At 41.2% G+C, this 20183-nt stretch overlaps 1 protein-coding gene across 4 annotated transcripts in view; it reads left to right on the forward strand.

Moving 5' to 3' along the window:
• The window catches only part of CFAP46 (cilia and flagella associated protein 46), an 87659-nt gene that overhangs the window by 45979 nt on the left and 21497 nt on the right, over positions 1-20183 (forward strand). For all 4 annotated transcript variants that reach the window (XM_083505908.1, XM_083505911.1, XM_083505909.1 and 1 more), the window contains 9 exons: positions 9841-9939; positions 10431-10551; positions 12218-12364; positions 12801-13001; positions 14135-14247; positions 14670-14852; positions 16722-16857; positions 17715-17903; positions 18774-18962. In XM_083505908.1, the coding sequence (XP_083362034.1) occupies positions 9841-9939; positions 10431-10551; positions 12218-12364; positions 12801-13001; positions 14135-14247; positions 14670-14852; positions 16722-16857; positions 17715-17903; positions 18774-18962 (1378 nt within the window). The remainder of the gene's footprint in view (positions 1-9840; positions 9940-10430; positions 10552-12217; positions 12365-12800; positions 13002-14134; positions 14248-14669; positions 14853-16721; positions 16858-17714; positions 17904-18773; positions 18963-20183) is intronic.

A 20183-nucleotide genomic window follows, 5' to 3' on the forward strand; every position in this document is an offset into this window, starting at 1 on the left:
AGTCACTGTAAAACATTTCACTTCCCTGCCGTTCATAAATTCAAATCTGTTTTTGGTTGTGGTGTGTAAATTAATCCCTTTCTGTACTTTATGATGTGCCACAAATTATGGATTTATGGATCCAGAAGTTATTCCCACAAAGTTCCCTGCATGAGCTGAATCTCAAGGAGGTTGAATCTCACCCATTACTAGCAGAGCACGGCCATGACTACAACTCCCATCAGTCTTAACCAATATAGTCTGTTGTCAAGGTTGATGAGAGCTGCCGTCCGTATGACCACTGGTTTCCCATGCCTGGTTGATCAGCAGAACAAGTGTGCTGGACCAGGATAATGTGTGTTCATATTGATGTAGGTAATCATACGTGGTCTGAAACATAGGGAGAGGCAAGTGCCCCCTTGCACCTTCTAAATGGCACCCCCACTAAACCTAAAAATTGCTTGTATGCATAATTGCTTGAGCATTAAAAATCTTAGACGTTAAACAAAAAAAACAAGTCTAGGCAGTTTGAACCTTCATTGGCTGTGCTTTGTCATGTTTGTGACTGAAAATGACAGTTTTAGCATTTATATTTTTATGTAGCCTACATTTCAGTGTTTCAGATTCCAAGCATTTTGCTATCAAAAACATAAAAGTAGGAGGGCGTGGGTGGGTTTGTGTATATATATATATATATATATATATATATATATATATGCAGGTTTTGGTGTCTTCGGGTGTCTTCCCGTGTAAGAGTTGGGGTGTCTAGGCGACGTTTCGACGAGGTCTCACTCGTCATCTTCAGGCTGGTGCTTTCGGCTTCTTGTTACTGGAACAGAGCAGGATCTCAGTGTTTGAGTTCCTATAAATACTGTTGAGGGGGTGTGGTGTATAGCCTCCAACGTTCTGGGCAGAGGGGAAGTTCCCAGGTTAGTGTGCCTTTTCTTCTTTTGTTCCTTAATTACTTGAGGGATATCTTGAGTGATTTCTTGAGTGATATTCTGAGTACCACTTAGGTGGGTCATTAAGTGTGGATTAGTTGCTAAAGCTTTCGTGTCTTGACCTCTTGAGCTTGTGAAGAGTTTTTCTGAGAAGATGGCTGTACTGCACTTAGTTGTGCTCTGGCTTGGCTTCGTGTATAGGGGCGAGCTGTGGTTTTGTGCCCTGTGCCAGCCAGATCTGTGTAGGGATTGCAGGGGGGTGCAGCATCCGGAGGTGCCACTATGGTTTGGCTACTGGATGGTGTCTGTAATTTATCTGTGGAGAGGGTCTGGGTTTGGGTCTGGTGTGGTTGATTGGTGATGGCGTTCTGTGTGCCTCTGGTTCTGGTGTCGGTTTTTGTGGGGAGGGCTAATTTCCAGATGTCTGGCAGGCGGGACGTGTCGTCACGCTTGTTCATGTTGTGAGGGTGTTTCTCTATCTCGATGGCTTCCATGATTATTCTCTTGTGGTGATGTTCCATGTTAAAGAGCAATTTGGAATCTGCAAAATTAATTTCGTGTCCTGTTTCTTTCATGTGTTGGAAAAGAGAGGAAGTTTTTTCTTCTTTTTTGACGGCATTCTTGTGTTCTGCGATACGTGCATTTATTCGTCTGTTTGTTTGTCCAATGTACGTGGCTGGGCAGACTTTGCAGGGTATTTCATAGACCCCTTGGTTTTCCAACTGGATTTTATCTTTGGGGTTTCTGAGGATATTGGCTATTTTTTGGTTGGTGCAAAAGGCTGTTTTGATATTGTGTTTATGGAGGATTTTGCTAATTTTATCTGTAGTGCCCTTGATATAAGGAAGGAGGGCCATGCCATTGTTTTCTTCTGTGTCTTGGTTTTTGGGGGGTGTTTCTTTTTGGATTAGCTTCGTAACCCTGTTTTGCTGGTATCCATTGGCGATTAACACATTTGAGAGATTCTGTAACTCAGTTGTCAAGTGGTCTTTGTCAGCCAGGCGTTTGGTTCTGGAGATGAGAGTCTTGGCTACGGAGTTTATTTGTGCAGGGTGGTGGTGTGATTGTGCATGTAAGTAGCGGTTGGTGTGTGTTTTTTTCCGGTAGATAGTGTGTCCTAGGGAGCCATCAGGTTTTTTGTAGATTAGGACGTCAAGGAAGGGAAGTTGGTTGTTGGCTTCTATTTCCATAGTGAATTGTATTTTGGGGTGTAGGCTGTTGAGATGTGTGAGGAAGCTATCTAGTTTTTCTTTCCCGTGTGGCCAAATTACAAAGGTGTCGTCAACATATCTGAGCCAAAGTTTGGGTTTGTGTTCTGACTTGTCTAAAGCATTGGTTTCAAAGTGTTCCATGTACAAATTTGCGATGACCGGTGAGAGGGGTGATCCCATAGGTGCTCCTTCTATCTGTTTGTATCTTTGTCCATTGTGGATGAAGTACGTGTTGGTTAGGCAGTGGTTGGTCAGGTCCAGGATGTATTCGGGGGGATTGTATTTGTTTTGAATGGCTGTCAAGGCTTCATTAATGGGCACTTGTGTGAAGAGAGATACAACATCGAAGCTCACAAGTAGGTCATCGGGATGTAGGTTTTGCTTCTTTATTGTTTCTATGAACTGGAAGGAGTTAGTAACGTGTGAAGCGATGGATTCTGCATAGGGCTGAAGTTGCTTAGCGAGAAATTTAGCGAGATTTTGTAGAGGTGAGCCTATGGAGCTGACTATTGGTCTGAGTGGTGTTCCTTCTTTGTGTATCTTGGGGAGACCGTAGAGTTTGGGGCATCTGGATGATTTTTCTCTGGGGATGATTCTTAGCTGGATTTCTTCACTGATAGGAGAGGCTTTTATTTTGGATTTGGTGGTTTTTTCCAGATAGGTGGTGGGATCTGTTTTTATAGGTTGGTAGGTAGGGTCTTGGACCTACTTGTGAGCTTCGATGTTGTATCTCTCTTCACACAAGTGCCCATTAATGAAGCCTTGACAGCCATTCAAAACAAATACAATCCCCCCGAATACATCCTGGACCTGACCAACCACTGCCTAACCAACACGTACTTCATCCACAATGGACAAAGATACAAACAGATACAATGGACAAAGATACAAACATCCAACACGTACTTCATCCACAATGGACAAAGATACAAACAGATAGAAGGAGCACCTATGGGATCACCCCTCTCACCGGTCATCGCAAATTTGTACATGGAACACTTTGAAACCAATGCTTTAGACAAGTCAGAACACAAACCCAAACTTTGGCTCAGATATGTTGACGACACCTTTGTAATTTGGCCACACGGGAAAGAAAAACTAGATAGCTTCCTCACACATCTCAACAGCCTACACCCCAAAATACAATTCACTATGGAAATAGAAGCCAACAACCAACTTCCCTTCCTTGACGTCCTAATCTACAAAAAACCTGATGGCTCCCTAGGACACACTATCTACCGGAAAAAAACACACACCAACCGCTACTTACATGCACAATCACACCACCACCCTGCACAAATAAACTCCGTAGCCAAGACTCTCATCTCCAGAACCAAACGCCTGGCTGACAAAGACCACTTGACAACTGAGTTACAGAATCTCTCAAATGTGTTAATCGCCAATGGATACCAGCAAAACAGGGTTACGAAGCTAATCCAAAAAGAAACACCCCCCAAAAACCAAGACACAGAAGAAAACAATGGCATGGCCCTCCTTCCTTATATCAAGGGCACTACAGATAAAATTAGCAAAATCCTCCATAAACACAATATCAAAACAGCCTTTTGCACCAACCAAAAAATAGCCAATATCCTCAGAAACCCCAAAGATAAAATCCAGTTGGAAAACCAAGGGGTCTATGAAATACCCTGCAAAGTCTGCCCAGCCACGTACATTGGACAAACAAACAGACGAATAAATGCACGTATCGCAGAACACAAGAATGCCGTCAAAAAAGAAGAAAAAACTTCCTCTCTTTTCCAACACATGAAAGAAACAGGACACGAAATTAATTTTGCAGATTCCAAATTGCTCTTTAACATGGAACATCACCACAAGAGAATAATCATGGAAGCCATCGAGATAGAGAAACACCCTCACAACATGAACAAGCGTGACGACACGTCCCGCCTGCCAGACATCTGGAAATTAGCCCTCCCCACAAAAACCGACACCAGAACCAGAGGCACACAGAACGCCATCACCAATCAACCACACCAGACCCAAACCCAGACCCTCTCCACAGATAAATTACAGACACCATCCAGTAGCCAAACCATAGTGGCACCTCCGGATGCTGCACCCCCCTGCAATCCCTACACAGATCTGGCTGGCACAGGGCACAAAACCACAGCTCGCCCCTATACACGAAGCCAAGCCAGAGCACAACTAAGTGCAGTACAGCCATCTTCTCAGAAAAACTCTTCACAAGCTCAAGAGGTCAAGACACGAAAGCTTTAGGAAAGTCGGTTTCCAGGTGGAAAAATCAAAATTAGAAACTGAACTGTTAGAACCCAACACTAAGAATTTATCTAGAATGTACAACTTGTTGTTGAAATGGAACACACAGGATGAAACAGTTAAATCGGCAATGATTAAGTGGGCTCAGGATGTTGGACACAATATTATGTCAGCTGACTGGGAATGGTTATGGAACACCGGTATAAAATTTACGGCATGTAATGCCTTAAAGGAAAATATTATGAAAATGGTATACAGGTGGTACATGACCCCAGTCAAGCTGGCAAAAATCTATCATTTGCCCGATAACAAATGTTGGAAGTGTAAAGAGACTGAAGGTACCTTTTATCACCTTTGGTGGACATGCCCGAAGATTAAGGCCTTCTGGGAAACGATCTATAATGAAATGAAAAAGGTACTTAAATGTACCTTTCCTAAAAAACCAGAGGCCTTCCTCTTGGGCATTGTCGGCCAACTGGTGACAAAGAAAGATAGAGCTTTTTTCATGTATGCCACAACAGCAGCAAGAATACTCATCGCAAAGTATTGGAAGACACAAGATTTACCCACTTTGGAAGAATGGCAGATGAAAGTGATGGATTATATGACACTGGCCGAGATGACAGGCAGAATCCGTGACCAACGAAAAGAGACGGTGGAAGAAGAATGGAGAAAATTTAAAAGCTACCTTAAGGACTACTATAAACTTAATGAATGCTAAAATGTCGTGGTTTTCAGAGACAAAGGGGTACAGGGATATAAGGTTAGACTATAAAAGAGGACTAAGATGATTGAGATTGGAAAGTAACAATTGGGAGTTGCTAGTTGAACTACGGACATTAGGATGCAGAGAGGGGGGGTATGGGGAAGTCCAAGAAAAGAGGTTTATGAAAATATGTTTGAAACTATACGTGTATGTTTGTCATTTTTAATGTTTGTTTGTTTTTTCTTAAAAATGTTGCAAAACCAATAAAAATTTTATAAAAAAAAAAAAAAAAAAAGACACGAAAGCTTTAGCAACTAATCCACACTTAATGACCCACCTAAGTGGTACTCAGAATATCACTCAAGAAATCACTCAAGATATCCCTCAAGTAATTAAGGAACAAAAGAAGAAAAGGCACACTAACCTGGGAACTTCCCCTCTGCCCAGAACGTTGGAGGCTATACACCACACCCCCTCAACAGTATTTATAGGAACTCAAACACTGAGATCCTGCTCTGTTCCAGTAACAAGAAGCCGAAAGCACCAGCCTGAAGATGACGAGTGAGACCTCGTCGAAACGTCGCCTAGACACCCCAACTCTTACACGGGAAGACACCCGAAGACACCAAAACCTGCATTCCTGTACCCGTGAAAATCTACGAAAGCAAATATCTCACCTCTACGGGGAGGAAACCTTCCAGCTGACAAGAACCTACGAGAAACTAGAAATCCGAAGAGCCACCATCTTATGTGATCTCTTGTTCCTACGCAACTGCCGAGACAACAACTTAATTCCCACATGCTTCCAACTTAAATTCCACTCTAAAACCCCAGCTACCGAAAGGATCCTGAAACGAACTGAACTATCCCTAATCAGAAACGAAATACATAAGAAAAGATACCTACTAAACCAAACCAACAAAGATCTGCTCACTCTTCACCTCAAACTCTGTAACAAAATCCACCCTGCACTCTGGGACAAATGCAAACAACTAGCCGTCTGGAGAGCTGAAACTGAGACCTCACATAAGACAGACAGACACACCAACAAACTCCACAAACTAGAGAAACGCCAGAAGCCCAGCCACCCTCCACAACAACCCATGAAACAAACAGTACATAACATATCAGACAGGATCCTCACCTCAACTGAAACCAAAGTACTCTCCAAAGGTTTCAACTTTGCAGTCGCCCCGAGACGCATCCCCACGGAAAACATCATATGCGGAGTCGAAGCTAGCCTAACCAAAATCAACCCAGATGAAGCCAATAAAATCAGACTTGAAGTCACCAACATCCTCTGCTCCAGCAAACCACCCAGAAGCAATTTACACAAAGAAGAACAGAAAGCACTCACCAACCTGAGGAAAGACAACAACATAATCATTCTCCCAGCAGACAAAGGTAATGCCACTGTTGTGATGAACACATCGGACTACCAAGCAAAACTATCAAATCTACTCCAAGACCCTACCTACCAACCTATAAAAACAGATCCCACCACCTATCTGGAAAAAACCACCAAATCCAAAATAAAAGCCTCTCCTATCAGTGAAGAAATCCAGCTAAGAATCATCCCCAGAGAAAAATCATCCAGATGCCCCAAACTCTACGGTCTCCCCAAGATACACAAAGAAGGAACACCACTCAGACCAATAGTCAGCTCCATAGGCTCACCTCTACAAAATCTCGCTAAATTTCTCGCTAAGCAACTTCAGCCCTATGCAGAATCCATCGCTTCACACGTTACTAACTCCTTCCAGTTCATAGAAACAATAAAGAAGCAAAACCTACATCCCGATGACCTACTTGTGAGCTTCGATGTTGTATCTCTCTTCACACAAGTGCCCATTAATGAAGCCTTGACAGCCATTCAAAACAAATACAATCCCCCCGAATACATCCTGGACCTGACCAACCACTGCCTAACCAACACGTACTTCATCCACAATGGACAAAGATACAAACAGATAGAAGGAGCACCTATGGGATCACCCCTCTCACCGGTCATCGCAAATTTGTACATGGAACACTTTGAAACCAATGCTTTAGACAAGTCAGAACACAAACCCAAACTTTGGCTCAGATATGTTGACGACACCTTTGTAATTTGGCCACACGGGAAAGAAAAACTAGATAGCTTCCTCACACATCTCAACAGCCTACACCCCAAAATACAATTCACTATGGAAATAGAAGCCAACAACCAACTTCCCTTCCTTGACGTCCTAATCTACAAAAAACCTGATGGCTCCCTAGGACACACTATCTACCGGAAAAAAACACACACCAACCGCTACTTACATGCACAATCACACCACCACCCTGCACAAATAAACTCCGTAGCCAAGACTCTCATCTCCAGAACCAAACGCCTGGCTGACAAAGACCACTTGACAACTGAGTTACAGAATCTCTCAAATGTGTTAATCGCCAATGGATACCAGCAAAACAGGGTTACGAAGCTAATCCAAAAAGAAACACCCCCCAAAAACCAAGACACAGAAGAAAACAATGGCATGGCCCTCCTTCCTTATATCAAGGGCACTACAGATAAAATTAGCAAAATCCTCCATAAACACAATATCAAAACAGCCTTTTGCACCAACCAAAAAATAGCCAATATCCTCAGAAACCCCAAAGATAAAATCCAGTTGGAAAACCAAGGGGTCTATGAAATACCCTGCAAAGTCTGCCCAGCCACGTACATTGGACAAACAAACAGACGAATAAATGCACGTATCGCAGAACACAAGAATGCCGTCAAAAAAGAAGAAAAAACTTCCTCTCTTTTCCAACACATGAAAGAAACAGGACACGAAATTAATTTTGCAGATTCCAAATTGCTCTTTAACATGGAACATCACCACAAGAGAATAATCATGGAAGCCATCGAGATAGAGAAACACCCTCACAACATGAACAAGCGTGACGACACGTCCCGCCTGCCAGACATCTGGAAATTAGCCCTCCCCACAAAAACCGACACCAGAACCAGAGGCACACAGAACGCCATCACCAATCAACCACACCAGACCCAAACCCAGACCCTCTCCACAGATAAATTACAGACACCATCCAGTAGCCAAACCATAGTGGCACCTCCGGATGCTGCACCCCCCTGCAATCCCTACACAGATCTGGCTGGCACAGGGCACAAAACCACAGCTCGCCCCTATACACGAAGCCAAGCCAGAGCACAACTAAGTGCAGTACAGCCATCTTCTCAGAAAAACTCTTCACAAGCTCAAGAGGTCAAGACACGAAAGCTTTAGCAACTAATCCACACTTAATGACCCACCTAAGTGGTACTCAGAATATCACTCAAGAAATCACTCAAGATATCCCTCAAGTAATTAAGGAACAAAAGAAGAAAAGGCACACTAACCTGGGAACTTCCCCTCTGCCCAGAACGTTGGAGGCTATACACCACACCCCCTCAACAGTATTTATAGGAACTCAAACACTGAGATCCTGCTCTGTTCCAGTAACAAGAAGCCGAAAGCACCAGCCTGAAGATGACGAGTGAGACCTCGTCGAAACGTCGCCTAGACACCCCAACTCTTACACGGGAAGACACCCGAAGACACCAAAACCTGCATTCCTGTACCCGTGAAAATCTACGAAAGCAAATATATATATATATATATATATATATATATATATATATATATGCACGCACAAGTCTCCTTGAATTCTTGAATTTGGGTTTTTTGTCTGATAGCACTGTTAGGACTCATCCATACAGTTGCAAATAAAATGTTTGAAGTGTGTTTTAAGCGCAATATATAATGTGACACTAAATGGTGATAGTGAACCTTATGTAAAATTCAGTGTATTCAATGTATTTTTAAAAATGCTTTTTTTAAAAAAAGCATTTTCAGAACTTTTTTTATATGTGTGTAGATGCCACCTCTGTCTAATTACCGTAACTTGCTATTTCAGAAGAAGTGATATCTGAGACTGTTAATGACAAGTATTTTCTCTTCATTAATACTCATAGCATGACTAGGAATCCTAGCCCTTCTAGCTCTTAGGCAAAGTGATCTTGTGGGGATTGATTTATAGGTGAGGAAGGGGGAGTATTGTTTAACTCTCCACCCAACACTTTACTGACTTTCACCACTTGATGTAGCAAAGGGATCTGGGAACTCCAGCATGGAGCAAAATACTTCTCTTCCACCCATCATTTCTCCCCTTTGAATTCCACTCACTGCAGCCACTGTTTGTCTTGGAGACATGACAGCTGGGTTTTCCAGGCCTGCAGCGGCCTCTGAATATACAGTTTTTGCCTTTTTCTTTGAAACTATGCTGCATTACTTGAACCAAAGTGTAATAGATTAACTACAACAACACTGCTTCTGCAGAACATCTTTCCATACCAGAAAGTGCAAGTTTTAAAATGTCCACTTTAAAGCTGTGTTTAATTGACAATGCAAACAGACTGTTCTGTTTTGCGCTTTAAGTCCTCAAAATTCTGTTAATAGAAATGGGATTTTAAATATAACTAGCAGCAAGCCACTCCTGATTCAGGATCCTTAACTGATCCCGAATAGGCTCCCTAACATCCTATCGCTTCCCTTCGTTTTCATTGTGTTCTAGCTTTATGCAGGTCCCCTTCTTGCCACATATTTCCAGAATGCACATTGCACGAAATCAGTTACATTTCCAAATGAACTAGGGCCAAGTCTTTATTGTGCAAAAGTACCATTTCTTATCAACAATTTGTATTTTGTATGGATTGTGTCCTTTGTTTTCACAGGCTCTCCAGGATATGTTTAGATTTAAAGTTGTGCCAAGCATCATTTAATCATGAGAAGGCAGTGGGTGAAGTGTACATCAATGAAATGGAACAAGGAAGGTATGATCTTCTGGAGCAAAGTGTGTAATCTGAAAAGTTCATCATGGATTCTGTACGTACCTAACACCCCATTTCCACTTGAGCAACTGGGACTATTTGCATGCAGCCTTTCATAAAGTTTGAGATTCCACCAGTCAGCTATTTTATAGGGATGGGGAGTGGGGGTGGATGGGCATTGCTTCCAGCTCCCCAGTCACCCTCCTTAGTGGCTGACTTTAACTTTTTCGAGAGGGTTCTATAGGTGGGTCCATCGTTCCCTGGATTTGGATGTATTACAGTGTAAGCATAACAGTTGTTTCCTCTAAGAGCAGCAGCTTTTTGCACTGTGCTGGTACAACTGAATTTAAGTTACTGGTATTCTATGCCCATTAACAAAATGATTAATGTGGCCCCGTGGACATCTCACTAACGACTTTCCATGTTGATCCTCTTTGTTGTTTTGCTTGTTATTGTTTATAAAATCGTTCTCCCTTCTCCTTTCTCTGATTCAGGTTTAGACAAGAGATAGCATTTAAAAAGGAGAATGCCATACAGAACAAGCTGAAGGAAACCAGATTTGCCAGTTTAAAGCCATCTGATATTAGTAAAAAATTGTTTACTGCAAAAGATAAGGTAATTTACTTTCATTTTGCAAATAGATCAAAGTGAGAAGGCATTTTGCTGCCTTTAAACTCTTTATGGCTTTTAGAAGCAAGGTCAATTGAGTGAATGCCATGCAGTAAACTATGGCTTCCATTTTTAGCAGTATATCCCTTAATTGCTGCTGGGCCCAGTGGGCGAAAATGGGTGGCTCTTGTAGAGATGGAAGTTTAAGGCTTTTCTGAGTTTTTCCTTTTATTATTCACGCTTAAGAAAAAGTACGTGTTCACAAGGGCATTTCCTAATGTAGCTGATTTGATTAAAGGGGAGTAATTGTTGATGCACCACACATCTTTAACTAGAATCCTGTTGCTTTGTCCTCCACTGGACCCAAGATTCTATACCATTTTTATGCTGGAATTTTCCTTGATTCAGGTCTCTTGCTTAAGATCTGCCTCTCCAGCAGGTTGCTACAGGTGGCCTTCTCTCCATCAGTTATTTTTCTGGAGTCAAAGTGCCCAGTATCTTCACTATCCTCACCCACCTCTGGGCCTATTGTCCTGTCTGGTGTTGGTTTCCTCAGCTGCTTCTTCCTCAGCTGTTCACTCACCTACCCCATACTTTGTTTCATTATTTTAGAACTGCATTTCCTATCACCGTGCACCTCTTATTTCTGCCTCCTGTATTTCAGATTTTCGAGGCGTTTGCACTATCTTACGCACAGGCTTTATGGCGGCTAACAGATTTAGGTTGAATCCTGACAAGACAGAAGTACAGTTGGGGGGGGGGACTCCCTGGTCCTGAATGGGGTAACTGTGCCCCTGAAGGACCAGGTGTGCAGAATAGGAGTCATTTTGGACTCGCAGCTGTCCATAGAGGCACAGGTAAATTCTGTGTCCAGGACAGCTGTCTACCAGCTCCAACTGGTAAGCAGGCTGAGACCCTACCTGCCCACCGTCTCGCCAGAGTGATGCATGCTCCAGTTATCTCCCACTTGGACTACTGCAATACGCTGTACATGGGGCTACCTTTGAAGGTGACCCGGAAACTACAACTAATCCAGAATGAGACAGCTAGACTGGTGACTGGGAGCAGCCACCAGGATCACATAACACCAGTCTTGAAAGACCTACATTGGCTCCCAGTAAGTTTCCGAGCACAATTCAAAGTGTTGGTGCTGACCTTTAAAGCCCTAAATGGCCTCAGCCCAGTATACCTGAAGGAGCATCTCCACCCCCATCATTCAGCCCAGACACTGAGGTCCAGCTCTGGGGACCTTCTGGTGATTCCCTCACTGTGGTAAGCGAGGTTATAGGGAACCAGGCAGAGGGCCTTCTCGGTGGTGGCGCCCGCCCTGTGGAATTCCCTCCCATCAGATGTCAAGGAAATAAACAACTATCTGACTTTTAGAAGACATCTGAAGGCAACCCTGTTTAGGGAAGTTTTAAGTGTTTGATGTTTTATCGTGTTTTTAATATTCTGTTGGGAGCTGCCCAGAGTGGCTGGGGAAACCCAGCCAGAAGGGCAGGGTATAAATAATAAAATAACAATAATAATAATTCTCATCAGGCTTTACAACAGATTTCAGATTTTTTTAAAAGGAGTTGGAAAGCAAAATCCCTTTCACCAATTTTAAAATTAAATGCTGACTAAAATGGAATTGCAATTCTAGGGTCATTCTCTTTCTTTTTAAAAACAGATTTTGGAACTGAACCCTGTGACTGAAAAGGGATTAAGTGGGCTTTCTTTCCCCTACTTGTGGATAGAAAAAGCTGAAGTCCTCATGCAATTAGGTTTATATCAGCCAGCAAGGCTACTACTTGCAGAAGCACACCATGCAACTCAGGTAAGTTTGAAAATTAATCCCAGACTGGATTGTGATCCAGTCCCCTATGCACTGGCATAGTCATAAGATTCCCTCAGTGCTCCCTCCCAGCTTTCAAGTTGTCTTCTTTTGAACTATTTATTCAAATTTAATCTTAGAGAAGTCCTAGGGCTTCCTTCCAGGTAGCAATGGAAGGTTCTCTCAGTTTCTCATTTTTCAATTCTCCATATTTTGCAGCAATTTGCAAAAAAAATTAAAAGAAATTAGCATGAAAATTAAAGTCATTTTAATCTGAGTTTCTCCTAATAAACTCCTGTAGAAGATTAGGAGATGCGTTTTACACCTTCTCGATTTTGTTTGTTTTTAATTGTTCTAAATACGTAACACTGGGATGCCCTTGGCTCTTTGGTAAGACTGAACTTACAATTTCATTTACTTGAAATAACATTTTTTCTAGGAAATGAATGACCTCTGTACTGTATCGCGGTGCCTTTATCTTCTAGCTGTGCTAGCTAACTTGGAACAAAAACATGGACAAGCTAAAGAACTGCTTGAGAAGGCACAATTGATAGGTGGAAATGAGAAATTTTGGCTGAATAGCACTTTGTGTCTCACAGATGCAATTTTAGGGGAAGATGAGGAAAGAAAAGATAAAATGGTAAGGAAACCTAGTTCAACCACAGTCCTACGTATTCTGCAATGAATGCAGATGCAAAGAATTCCTTCAGCTTCTCTGCTGTCTCTTCCCCCCACCCTTTAACACACTTTTGACTCCCTTGTCATCCAAGGCTGAATCACCTCCCTAGCTGGTTTCCTTCTTCTAATTTATTTAAATATTTTTGGGTTAATTTTAATGTTTTTAGCAGTATGTTCATGAAATACATTTTTTTCCTCCTCCCTCATCCTCTTCTTCTTCTGCATCTTTTATTGTTAGCTTGCGTTTATTTTCTAAAGTTCTGGTTCCCTTTTGTTCTCCTTATTTGGGTAAAGTCTCCCATTTTCTAAAAGGTACCTTCTTGCCTCTGACAGCTTGCTTGACTCTGTTAACTACCCTGACTACTACTACTACTACTACTACTACTACTTCTTCTTCTTCTTCTTCTTCTTCTTCTTCTTCTTCTTCTTCTTCTTCTTCTTTTTGCCTTGGTAATACCTTTTCTGATTTGCAGTATATATTCTAGTTGAGCTTCTACTGGTTTTTAATAACATTATCCCTTGGCCTTGGAGAGATTTGGCCTTCTTGACTTTTACTTTTGACTTCCTTTATAAGCAATGCCCTCCTTTTTTTAGAAGTCCCTGTGTTGAAGTCAAAAGTGACTGTATTGAGCTTCACATTGGCAATTTTCCACTAAGACCTATTCAGTTCTTTTTTCCCCTATAAAAAAATGTTTAGGGGTACTCTCATTTTGACTCAAGAAAATCACCATTTTATAATTCAAATCGGGGGAAATAAATACAGTAAATGGGCAAAAGTACAAAGATTCACAAAATGTTTAGGGGTATGCGTACCCCTGCATCCCCCCAGAAAAAAGCACTGCATATATTGAACTTGATAGCACTATGAACACTGTTCCCAATCAGTGCAATGTGGAACCTTCTGGTTTTTTAAAACCTTTTTTTCTTACGTAGAGATGACAGTATCCTCCTAATGTAGCTATATTTAATTAAGGTATACCTGGTGAGTCATATGCTCTTCAGTAAAACACAGCTTGTGTTTTCATTGAATGGATTTGCTCTGGATAGAATAAATACCTGGCCTAAAATGTTTTGAACAATTCTGCTTTCTCATAGCTACAGTCTGGCCATTTTCTGCAGAGAACTGTAAATGCATTGAGACCATTATTGCTGGGAAGACCCAACAGAGAAGCTGAGTTGGGTATTATAATCGCATTCCTTGAAGCCAGGTAATTAATTACAAGTTAAAACATTTATTATAACGTTTTATGTATGGTTTGTTAACTAACTAACAATGCAAACATATTCATGTTACCTGAGAAGTAAATCCCATTCAGTTCAATGAAACATAGTCCTGGGTATATGATCCTATATAACCTTTCCAGAGAGTAATCCCCACTGAAATCTTCATGGGATTTACTTTTGCATAAATATGTTTAGGGTAATTTTTTTAACTCTCACTGTGCTTTTCTAAATGCAAACACAGCATAATCCAAGCATAAATATAAAATTATGGTTTTCTCTTAGCATTAGTCATTGAAATCTAAAAACATGCAAAGAAAAAAGTGCATTAGTACAGCACACTTGATCAAATATTTAATACATTATTGGGATAGTTTACCCAATACTATTAATATATTTTTCTATGCAGGAAAGCATATATTCATGTAGAGTTTGGTCAAGACTACATCAATGCTAGTAGTCATCCTAATGACTTAGCAAGATTGTTGCTGGAGCCGTATGATAAATTAATTCACATCGAGAAGGACTTCTTTTCTTACCGGTATAAAGATCGTAGTACTGAGGTTTTGCTGGTACGTGCAAATATTCACAGGTAAGTCCATAATAGTCCTTGATTGTTTATTTGAATGTAAATAGCTAGAGACCCAAAGGACAATTTTAAGATAGCTCAAGAACTTACAGTCACAAGGTGGATTTCCTCCCTCTCTGCAACAGGTATCCATGCCACTACTTGAACCACTTGCAACTACCTTCAGCTTCAAAGTTCTTTTGTCTTGCAGTATAGGAAAGAAGCCGCTTGCTGTTAAGAACACACACAAATCTAAAGCACTTTTGGCACACGCTGAGCAGATCTTTGGAAACTGGCCCATGCATATTTTTTAAAAAACCACACGCTAATCGCTTCAACTGCTGATTATTTCTGGCTTGCTTTTTCAACACTGAGTCTAAACAGTTACAAACAAAAATAGAACTTCTTTATTGCATCTGAATCAAATTGGACAAGCAGTGGCTGAAACACAACAAGATGGGCGTGAAGCCGACCCACATTAGCCTGGTTCACATGCAGTGGGAAGCCAAATCATGGCTAAGCATGCTTATGCAAATGTGCAGGTCCTCACAGTGGAAATTGTGACCTTTTTCCTCCTCCTCCAGTCCTGTTGCTGCGCTGTCAATTATATGCAAGCTGGGTTCATGGTTTGTCTTGCTCCAGACAAATCACCAGCTGTAATCAAGCTTTGTTCTTGGTTTACTACTCATGGTTTGCTTGAGAGAAACAAGCCACAGTTTTGCACCTAATGCTAAGGGAAGCCATAGTTTAGCTCAAGGTAGCTGGGCAGCAGCAGGTCCAGTGGAGGAAGAATGTGGCTGTGTTCACATGAAGCCTTCTTGTGACTTAGCAGTTTGCCACCTAGGCCATGAGCAGAAACTTAAGCTTTGATGGGAAATACCTGCTGTATTCATATTATTTGCTGGATCACAAGCTGCACATAGTAGTTCTAATATTTACCATTTCTTTTTGAATACAGTGGTGCTTCTGGTTACAAACATAATTCGTTCCAGAGGTCCGTTCTTAACCTGAACCCGTTCTTAACCTGAGATACCACTTTAGCTAATGGGGTTTCCCACCGCCACTGCACAATTTCTATTCTCATCCTGGGGCAAAGTTCTTAACCTGAGGTACTACTTCCGGGTTAGTGGAGCCTGTAACCCGAAGTGTCTGTAACCCGAGGTGTTTGTAACCTGAGGTACCACTGTAAATGGAAGTACAGTGGTACCTCAGGTTACATATGCTTCAGGTTACAGACTCCGCTAACTCAGAAATAGTACCTCGGGTTAAGAACTTTGCTTCAGGATGAGAACAGAAATTGTGCTCCAGTGGTGCAGCTGCAGCAGGAGGCCCCAGTAGCTAAAGTGGTGCTTCAGGTTAAGAACAGTTTCAGGTTAAGAACGGACCTCCGGAATGAATTAAGTACTTAACCCAAGGTACCACTGTAATAGTAATCCTGATTGAAAGTAGTGATGTACAATATCCGGAAATGTGAAAGCACAGAAGTAACTTTTCTTCTGTGGACACTTTCAATGAACATAAAAAATAAAATACTTGTATCATTTACCGTATTTTTCGCTCTATCACACTTACCCGACCATAACACGCACATAGTTTTTAGAGGAGGAAAATCCGTAGGCATGCCACCCGTAGGCATTCCCTCCATAACACGCACAGACATTTCCCCTTACTTTCTAGGAGGAAAAAAGTGAGTGTTATGGTGCAAAAAATACGGCAATTGGTTGCCTTTAGTGAATGGTGGTTATCTCTTTGAACACAAAATTGGCACATGCTGCTAAAACTGCAGGAAAAAAACATTATCTGGTTATCTTTCTAAATAGATAAATTATCAAGGACTAAATACCATTTTTGAATAAATTTTAATGTTGCTTTTTTTTCTTTGCTTTTTTACAGAATTCTCGGAAAACATGCAGTATACAAGGTAGACAAGCAGAGTCATTACCTTGATGCTTACAGGTTAGCTCAAGAAGCAGTATCACAAATGGAAGAGCTTTTTCGCTATATTAATAATGTGATTCCAGTTAATGAGGTAGGTAAGGTAGTTGTGTCTTAAAATCAGCTTGTAGTCTTACGCACATTTAATAAGGAGTAAGTCCCATTGAGCTCAGTGAAGTTCGTTTCTGAGGGGACATGTATAAGACTGCACTGCGGAGTCTGCAAAATGTGGAGACTGTTTACAGTCAAATGAGACCGTTCAAAGTCCCGTCCAAATCTGGTGAACATCTGAAAATACAGAGATAAACCAATGGAGGCAATTACTCATTGGTCATTATTTGCGTTCCTTATTGCAACTTCAAATTGGGGACATTTCGGGTCATATTCAACTACTGGTAAATTGTTGTGCTAGTGGAAGCCTGCTCAACTATTCCTGCTAACGCATCAGGACTTTGCTTCCTCTCCTGCCCCAGCATGATAATAATAATAATAATAATTTATTATTTATACCCCGCCCATCTGGCTGAGTTTCCCCAGCCACTCTGGGCGGCTCCCAATCAGTGTTATGCATGCTGCCCCTGCCCTCCCCAAATCTACTCCAGAGAGTTGGGAGAATCCTAGAACAACTACATTGAATACAAGCATTGGCAGGAAATTGGGACAGGTCTTTGTGGCTGTCAGCAGCCTTCACATTTGTAAATATTACATGCAGTAATAAGTGTCACTTTGAAAAGCCGCAAACGATCCTCCCTTCTCTATTCTTTTTTTCCCTTCATGATTTTCTTTAACAGATCTGTGTTTCCCACCCCAAGAGAGCAGTGGCCTTTTAATCTTCAGGGTGCAAGATTTTCACTTTTCTCACTCTATCTCTGATGTGTTTCGTCTTGCCATCCACCACAGTCCTAGAATCTGGAATGTTCTTTTTAACTCAGTCTTATTTTTGTATTTCAGACTAAAAATATAAACACTCCCTTGATGAGAAAACTGGCTAGCATGAAGGTGACACTTACAGAGATCATTTTGGATATTTTTGTTCTCATCAATATTGAGAAAAAAAAGAAAGAGGCCAAAGCAGACGAGATTGAGCAGATTATCGAGGATTTTGTGAGGTTTACGCCTGATGTTGCTTCTGTTGAGCAGGTTTGTGTGTCATTGCTTTCCTGTGGTTTGGGCTATAATCGTATATGCACTTATTTGAGAATAAGACAATGATAGGTCTTACTTCAGCATAGGATTGTGCTGTGACTTCTATCAAAGCAAACTTTAAAGAATCATCAGTACAGTGGTACCTTGGTTCTCAAACTTAATCTGTTCTGGAAGTCAGTTCCGAAACCAAAGCGTTCCAAAACCAAGGTGTGCTTTCCCATAGAAAGTAATGCAAAACAAATTAATCCATTCCAGAGTTTTAAAAGCAACCCCTAAAACAACAATTTAACATGAATTTTACTATCTAACAATACCATGGATCCATAAAATGAAAGCAATAATCAATGTACTGTACTTTAAAATAAATAAGACCGTATTGTAGATGATAAAAATTTAAAAAAAATTTTTTTACCTGCACTGATGATTGTCATTGTTTGGATGGGGGGGGGGGCGTTAATCCATTTCCACAGTCACACAATCAATCAGTAGCTGAGCTAGGTTCCATACAGTCACAAAAACAAATTAACAAAAAAAAAACTCAAAAACAAAAACGCAAAATAAATAGCAGAAACAAAACCGCCAAACTTAATCTGTTCCGGAAGTCCGTTTGACTTCCTAAATGTTCGAAAACCAAGGCACAGCTTCTGATTGGTGCAGGTGTCCCGGAAACAATAACCGACAGCCGCATCGGACGTTCAGCTTCCGAAAAACGTTTGAAAACCGGAACACTTCCAGGTTTTTGGCGTTTGAGAACCAAGGTACCACTGTACTCCGTTTCTGAAGCATTGGATCATTTTTGTTGTTCATTAATGTTACCAGTTTCCAGCATGTTGGTTTTATTTCATGTTTTCTGAATTCTGACAGGCATGGTTAAAACTCAGCTGCACAATTGGCCATAATGCCCAGGCTCAGCTAACAAGCCTACAGAGTCTTTATATTGGCTGTCCTGATATCAGAGCCAAGTACCTCTATCTCACTGGGAAGTGTTTGCGTTTAATGGCTGATAATACAAACCCCATCTTTACAGATGTTCATTGGAGTGAAAAGGCAGCGGTACGGCATATTTTTCCTACATTTAATCAAAGCGTTAATGGAAGTGGGGAAATGAACAACTTCAGAAATCTGTTTTCAGCTTATTCCACATTTTTATTTGGTGTTTTATTGTATCCTGTGTGGATTGTGAGCGCGTGATTTTACAAATTGGAATAAGTTTTGGAATAAATGTGGGGGTTTTGTGGAGAAACAACACCTTGCCCTGAAGTAAAAAGTAATACAGAGGCATGTTGGTGTCATAGTTCTCAAGTACTGTAATTAAGATCATGCTCAATTTGCACCTCACAGTTGCTTGAAACCTCATGTTTAAGGGAAATAGATTGCTTGTCCTCATTGTGTCCTCTGTATATTTTGGACTACAATTTCCATCAGCCAAAGCCAGGGTCAATGGTCAGGGATTGTGGGAGTTGGGGTCCAACAACATCTGAGGGCATCAGGTTGGGGAATCTTGTCCCAGAACAAAGTCCAAGAGATGCATTACCTGGAGAATGATTTGGGGTAAGATTAGAATTCTATGTTTTGGTAGTACATTGGTCAATCGTTGGAAGCTGAAGCAAATGTTTAAATCCTTTCCTGGTTATGCCATTCGTTAAAACTGAGCAGGAAACCAAAGATAGAAATTGGAAAAGTGACTACACTGGTCTAGTCTGCATAGACCTCATTTAGTTACCAACTGAACTACAAATGGTTATTCTACTTGAAATAATGGTTATATATTTTTTAACCAATTCAGCATAAAAATAAGAGATATAGCAGATTTAAGAATAGGAAACCCTTAGCAAAATATTTACATATGAGCAGTCCTGGTTCTTGGCATGGCAGATGGTCTTTTGAATGCCGTGTTGTTATGTTGACACACATTCAAATGCCAATTAAATCAGGGGTAGTCAGCCTTTTTATACCTACCACCCATTAATGCATCTTTCTTGATTGTAAAAATTTCCTTACCACCCACAGTACTCGATGGATGGAAGATTCAGCTTGTGCCGTAGAACCCCCTACCACCCACCTAGAATCCTGAAATGCCCACTAGTGGGCGGTAGGGACCAGGTTGACAACTTGTGAATTAAAGGGTCCATGTTGTTACTAGAGTGCCACGTCAGACAAAGGAGGAGCTTGCATGTGTGGTCAACATTGCATACTGTATTAGGACTGGGCTTTGCGTATGTGTTCACACATTTCATGTGTTACATTTTGACAATGCTTTGTTTGTTTAATTCT

This window comes from Podarcis liolepis, assembly GCF_965112155.1.
Source record: "Podarcis liolepis genome assembly, chromosome: 5".
Classification (NCBI taxonomy): Eukaryota; Metazoa; Chordata; class Lepidosauria; order Squamata; family Lacertidae; genus Podarcis; species Podarcis liolepis.